Raw genomic sequence first — 6,814 nt, 5'->3', positions numbered from 1 at the left:
TCGTCGATGTTTCATCGCCGTTGTCTCGATGTCTTTTGCACTTTACTTTCAGAGTAACTGCTTATGTGTCTGTGTGCGTGTGGGTAAGTGCGTTTCGTGCAGAGATTTGTTTTGTGTGAGAGCGATGGCGGCGTGCCATGCCTGAGTTTTTGACCTGATGGCTCGATACCGCTGTCTTGCGCACCGTTGCCGCTCTGTGCGGGCGTTACTCTCTACTCTTTTTCTTGCCGGCACCTTGGCGTTCGGCAGTGGAAGTGGCGAGGAAAGGAGGAGGGGGCGAACGGTCTCACAGAATTCCCAAGAAACCAAACAATACCAATAGCACGGAGAAAAGAAATAAAGGAAGAGAAAAAAAAAGACTCGGTGAGAGTGCAACAGTCATGACGGCGGAGAGTGTGGAGAGTGTTCTTGAGCTCCTCACATACACCAAGGGCGTGGCTGCGGTCGTTGTGTGTAACCGCGAGGGGGAGCCGATACGCGACAGCTTTCAGGATTTGGACCGCACCAAGGCTGTAGAGTACGCAGACATGGCAGCGGAGCTGGCACGCAACGCGGCCCCACTGCTGGCTGCGGATGACACGTTGGACTCCCTGCGTGTGCGCTCCCGCACCAATGAGGTCATCATCAAGTGCCATGAGGAGTTTCTTCTTGTTGTTATTCAAGAACTATCGGAGTGAAGAAGCTGTACGTGTGCATTTTTCGATTTTCTCTCATGGGATGACGACGGGAGGAGGAGGTTGCGTTGGTGGTAGCGATTGCAACTCGGGCTGTGCTTGATGACACTGACTGTAATGGTGGATGTGTGGCCTGTTATCCTGTGCCGTGCCGGATACGGTGCACTCACCTGCGGTGCACCCCCTTCCAATTATTCCTCCCTCATGGAGGGGTGTTTGTTGAAAAAGAGTGGTGCGTACGTGTCTTCGTGCTGCGATACCGTCCTGTATAAATATATATAGAGGACCCTTTCTTCTTCGAGGGTATAGATCCCTTTTAGACCGCCGTTGCAATTGAATTATCTGTATTACTGATCACTGCGGAGTTTTTTCTTCTACCCATCATCGCTCCTGTTGCGCTTAGGTTTCTTCTTTCTCAAACATGTGCACGCTCATTGTCGCGTGCGGGGCGCCGGTGCCGTTGCGACCGCAGCGCGCAAGGCGAGTTTCGTCCACCAGATCAGGGTGGGCCTGCCGTGCGAACTGCCGGAGCGGCGGACGGCGAGGGAGATAAACTGCATTGCGGATATGCAACTGGACGATGCTGAGCTGGATACAGCTCTCAGTGAAGGCTCATTACCCTCATTGCTGAGATCACTCCGGCGGAGGAACACACATTAGAGAAGGGCGGATAGTCTCGTCTCGCCTTACGCTCCATTTGCCTCGTCTCTATTGGTTTCTGGGAAGGTGTGTGTGTGGAGGGGGCGGGGGAAAACAAGTTCCTCATCTCTTTCTTGCTTGAGGAAAGTGTTCTTATTGAATTGAGCTGCTTCTTCAAGCACATCTGGAACTTGGGCCTGAGGTTGGGTATGTTCGAGGTATGCCCCATATGGCTGCGATAATATTTCTTGTGATACAGGATTCCATCCAGTCGCTGATTTCCTTTGCCAACTTGATGGCGTACGTTGATGTAGTGTTCTTCATTCGGTTGCGGCAAGGTTGCATGAGCCTTCACCTCGCCATAATTGACGTCTTTCTTGCAACAGCTCAGCCAGTGTTGCATGCGATTTTCAAAAAGAAATACGAGTTATAACCGGGGGCTTACTACTTTGAGTGGTGGATGGCCCTCTTCGCACGGGCAATGCCATGCGCCGCTGCCCTGCTCTGCTGGGGCCTCTTTCTGTTGAATGAAAACTGTTTGTATCGCATCAGCCTCGCGCTCGTTGTGTTGCCGATTCGGATTGCATCACAAGGGCGCCATGGCGGCTTCCCTGAAGACGTTTTGCGGGTCGGCAGGGGACTTACTGCTAGCGCTGAAGTCTCACCCGTCTATAATATACATGCAGCAGGATGATATATATATATATATATTCCCGCATCGTGGCGAGTGACTTTCTGTGCGGCGTCTGTGTGAGCCCCATTCGCTCAGTCGCGGCATGTGTGGGGAAGCCAAAGAAAAAGCAACAACAACTTGTATCATAACCGCACAAAGAGAGGGGTTGGGGGGTGAAAACAATCACTTCCACTTCTACGATCTTCGGTTGTGGTGACTGGGAGCAAAAGATCAAACATATTTGCCATTTTTCTTTTTTTTTCATTTTGCCTTCTTAAAAAACGAATCAAATCGTATTTGGTGTGCTTGCTCTCTTGCCTTATTGTCATGCTGGGCGGTGAATCGATGAACGCTTCACTGCTGTCCCCCTTCTCCCCTTTGCTTGTTGCGGTGGCGATAAGAATAACGGGTGCTAAACTCTTTCTATTGGAGTAGTTCCGTTTCCGCTGTGATGAGACGTGGGAAGATCCATGTGCTGCAACACCTTCCTTCGCTTAGTGACAATCCTTCTGCTTTTGTCTCTGGTCCATTTTGATTTCTGCACGCATATTTTCGAGACACCGCGCAGAAGCCAGCCAGCCAGACACACACACACACACACACACACACACACAAATGCTGCGACTCGCTGGCTTCGCACTGCGCAGCAAGAACAGACGGCTGCCGCACGCGATAGCTGCCCTCCCAGCCCCGGCGCTGCGCCACGGTTGGGGAAACATCGAGCGCATGTCGGACGATGATCGCCGCGACGTGGTGGCGGGCGCGTGGACGCACGCGAAGCCTGTGCGGCTGCTGCCGGACACTGCTGACCGGGACTCGGGAGGGTTTGTTGACGGCGTGCACTTCAGCACCGACGATGAGGCGGAGGCGTTCTTGGCGGAGGAGGCGACTGACGAGGCGGCTGAAAGGGGAATCCCAGCGCTGCAGCTGGCGCGTGACTTCTTCGAGGAGTTGGCGCAGACAGCCGACAGCGAGGTGGACGTGGAGAACGCGCTCGTGGCCACTGGCACCTCGGACGCCGACCGCGCGGATGAGGAGCGCGACGTAAACCGCCATTTTTTTGCTGATTTTTACGTGCAGCAGGGGTTGATTTGTGAAGAGGAACGGTACCGCTTTGTGGATTCTATGCTCCGGCCGCCCACTGCCATGGTGATGGTGAACGCCGGATTGCCGTTTGTGCGGCTTATGGTGCAGTGCCAACTGGAGCGCCACATGCGCGACGCGCAGGCCGAGCAAACTGGTGCAGTGTTTGTGCCTAACGCGGCACACTCGCTGCTTTATATGGTGGACATGGTGCCGACGCAGCGCATTGGGGACCCGCTGCGGCTGCCGTACAACGAGGAACGTTCTATCCTCGCTAAGCGGGGGGCAGGGGATGAGGTTGGGGATGGGCATAAGGGCGATGGGCACGTTTCGACAGCGTCAAAACTCACAGCTGACTCAAAGACCGAATTAATTGGTCTCGAGGCGGATCTCATGGAGGCGCTGATGAATGATGAGGCGGGTGTAGGTCAACTCGCACCTGTGGGAAATAGGGAAGGTGAGAACACTTCGGATGATCTGCTCCCTGACAGACAGCAGGAAGAGACGGCTGTAAGGGTGCAGCCGCAGGTTGCGAGGGCACCGCTTTCGATTGGGCATGTGTACTGGCTGCAGCGACAGGTGGCTGCCGGTACACTCGTTGACATGGATCCGCTAGGGGTAATGATCCCTCTGGTTCTTGGTCTGCACCGTTGCGATAGTGGTGGAATTATTCTGGATATGTCCAGTCGCTCCCACGGCGTGCAACAGTGCGTTTACAGCAAGGATATTGCGAGTCACTTGACGGTCTCACGAACTGACCAGCAGTCGGAAAGGGAGCGCGTCTCTGAAGTCGTCGTCATATCGCTTGTGTCACCGGACACTAGCCAGAGGAAAATGGAATACCACCACGACAGGCAGAAGGGTATTAAGGCCAGCCATGAGGACATTCCGGCCGAGAATGGGCTGATTGTGGATGACCTGCATCAGCACGTGGAATACCACTTGGGTATTGAGGGCTGCATCACGGCACGAGGCCCCTCACGCCGTGTATGGGACTTGTTAAGGAGGGTGTGCGACGTGGTGTTGTGCTGTCCCGATACAACGGCAGACGGACGCAGGCCACGCGCGGCGTTGGGCACTGGGGGAAAGGAAGATACGGCTGAAATGACCGTTGCAAACAACTTCGTCTCTGTCTGCTCAAGGGTCAATAAACTATTTCCATACTTGCGACGCGAACTCGCACAAGCGCTGGAATACGCGAGCCCTCGCGGGGGGCGGGTTGTGTACGCAACACGTAGCATGAATCCGCTCGAGAATGAGGCGGTTGTATGCTCTGTACTCACAGACTTTAGGCGCAAACATCCGGAATGTACGTATCGCCCTGTTTCTATACTAGAGAAGCAACCAGAAGATGTGGTGGATGTGCTACACACCCTTATGGATGGAAGCCAGCACGGACTGCAGACGTGGGTGGGCCTAGAAAATGGACCACCAGAGCAGGAAGTGACGTACAGCGACGAAGACGTTATTGCGGCTGTCACCCGCCACGCATGGCGAGCGGATCCGCTTAAGACTGAGGGTGATGTCTCTTTTATTTGCGTCATTGAGTTGCAAGAATCTTCTATGGATTTGTTATCATCATCATCATCATCATCAGTGACACAGCCGCTACCGTTGCTACGGCCACTGCAACCGTCAGATGAAGCAAGTGCTGTCACCCCTCCTCTCTGTGCCTTCCCATGGCTCGACACTGTCTCTCTGCGTGGGCGCTGGGGCCTCGCAATCCACTGGGACGAGGAGAGAGATGCCTTTTTAGCTGTAACGTCGTCCGTGCTGCTAACGATGGAGGCTTTCCGTCGTAATCACTCGCTAGACGGTTATAGTGTCAGTGATTACGGTGTTCGTGTGGATGCTCCTCTTACATCTCATGGGCGGTTGCGGCGGCGGCAGCAGCAGCAGCAGCAGCAACGACAAGAGCAGGAGAGTGTCGTGAGCTGCTCGTTAGGTGGCACCTCGCTTGCCCTCGCTTTTAGTGACTGTGTTCGAGAGAAGGACCGACCGTCACGCCTCCTTGAATTCCCTGTCCCTGTTCTCCTGGACTTGCTGCATGCAAGGCGTCTTTCCTCGCAGCGTCTCAGTCAACTGCTTGCTGGCACGCCAGCTGCGCCATCGTTAGCTGCGGCAGCGGCCACATTACCGCCAATTGGGGAGAAGCGAACGGTCTTCTTGAAGGCAGTGCCACCAGCGGCCTTTGATCCAGGGTTGAGCGACATGGAGCTGCATGAGACGGTGACAGACGAGCTGCGCAAACTGGTTATTGTGGCCCACGTCCATGCAGACCGCCGACCGCTGGAGCATGGGGCCAACTTTGTGTTGACACTGGGATGCACAACGGCGCATGAGCGGGGCCTGTTGGAGGAGCGTGTGGTGGCAATTGGTGACGCACTGCAGTTTTTGCTGCGTCGACTCGGCCATCCACTAGAGGTCTGCCGGCCCGGCAGCAACGAGGGAGACCAGCAGGCTCAGATGCAGGAGGACGAATACGAGGTGGAGCGGCAGGCCCCCTCACCGCCATCGGACGACGTCGACAGCCTACTCAGCACTCAGGAGCGGCAGAAGCACGATCGGAACATGCGACGCCTGAGAGGCAAACTGCACGTGCTTGGCGACACCAGCAGCAGCGAGGGGGGATTCAGGACTGATTGGGAGAGGGACTTGCAGCATATGCACTTTGGGAAATACTCATCCGTTCAACGTCCTTGTTTGCGCCGAAGGTAAATTCACCATCTTCATGTTTTTTCTTCTTGTTTCTTGAGTGCTGCTTCTGCCTGGTGTCCACCTTGAAAGGTTGACATCTTTGTGAGTTCTAACTTTCTTTTCCTCTTTCTTGCGCTACAATGGTTGCTGTTTTTGTTTTTACTTTAGTAGGTGTGATGCGAGTTGGAGGGAACACGGCTATCTTGTGAACCATATGACCACTACTCAGGTGAATTTTACAAAGCTGGTGGACCCTGTAGATGACAGTTCGTCAACGGCGCTCTCTGATTCAAAAGAACTGCATGCCCTTCTCACCAACACTCAGTTTGCTTTTCTGGTGATATTCTGCTGCTGTTGCCACTATGCCGCGCTTGTCATTTCTGCCCTTGCAGTGGGGGAGTCGACGAATGTGTTGGTGGTGCCGTTCGTTCTGGGGAAGTCCCTGCTGTTCGGGTTTGCCAAAGCGGTCGTGAAGGTGGTGAAGCGGCGGCGCCGGACCGTGTTTGTTGGCGTCGAGTACGAAGATGACGGCTCCGACCACGACAACTTCGACGACATTAACCAGCCAGCGGAGGGGGGCTTTAAGTGATGTGAGTTGCTTGGTCGTCGCCACCCGCATGTGTGTGTGTGTGTGTGGGATTATGAAGAAGTACATGTGTTTTCTTTTTGGGGGCACCCGCCATCTCCAGCGCAGCTGTTTTCACACTATAGGGGACCATTGGGAATCATGTGTGTGTGTGCGTGTGAGGGAAGAGATTGTGGACGGTGTGCCACGATGGTGGTCCTGCAGCCCCTCTACTCCAACCTTTAAGTGACACCGTTCTGGATTGCTCTCCGTTTGTCTTGTGGTTTCGGAGGAGTGGTGTGGGTTAGAAGTTTACTGCCATGCTCAACGGCGGCGCTGCACACGACTTGCTGACGCGCAGGAACCAGAACATCCTCACACGCGTCGTGGCGCAGGAGCGGGAGAACGCCGTCCTGCAGGCCGACCTCCGCCAGTGCGAGGACGAGGCGCGGCGGGCCGCTGCCGATGAGCGCGCCGCCCTCG

General features: G+C 54.9%; 3 protein-coding genes across 3 annotated transcripts; all 3 read left to right on the top strand.

The window, feature by feature from the left end:
• Nucleotides 1–380: 380 nt before the first annotated feature.
• DQ04_01701020 (hypothetical protein) lies at nucleotides 381–677 on the top strand (the record flags this gene model as incomplete). The annotated part of the gene is made up of 1 exon (XM_009311035.1): nucleotides 381–677. One exon carries the CDS (start codon nucleotides 381–383, stop codon nucleotides 675–677), a length of 297 nt encoding a protein of 98 aa, XP_009309310.1.
• A 1,924-nt stretch (nucleotides 678–2,601) lies between these two features.
• On the top strand, nucleotides 2,602–5,787 carry DQ04_01701010 (hypothetical protein; the record flags this gene model as incomplete). Its single annotated transcript, XM_009311034.1, has 1 exon — nucleotides 2,602–5,787. The coding sequence occupies one exon, from the start codon at nucleotides 2,602–2,604 to the stop codon at nucleotides 5,785–5,787; it is 3,186 nt and encodes a 1,061-aa protein (XP_009309309.1).
• Nucleotides 5,788–5,980: 193 nt separating this feature from the next.
• On the top strand, nucleotides 5,981–6,355 carry DQ04_01701000 (hypothetical protein; the record flags this gene model as incomplete). The annotated part of the gene is made up of 1 exon (XM_009311033.1): nucleotides 5,981–6,355. The coding sequence occupies one exon, from the start codon at nucleotides 5,981–5,983 to the stop codon at nucleotides 6,353–6,355; it is 375 nt and encodes a 124-aa protein (XP_009309308.1).
• Nucleotides 6,356–6,814: the final 459 nt, after the last annotated feature.

Source organism: Trypanosoma grayi, assembly GCF_000691245.1.
Source record: "Trypanosoma grayi strain ANR4 Tgr_170_V1, whole genome shotgun sequence".
Taxonomy (NCBI): domain Eukaryota; phylum Euglenozoa; class Kinetoplastea; order Trypanosomatida; family Trypanosomatidae; genus Trypanosoma; species Trypanosoma grayi.
This window is presented reverse-complemented; position numbering and strand designations above follow the sequence as displayed.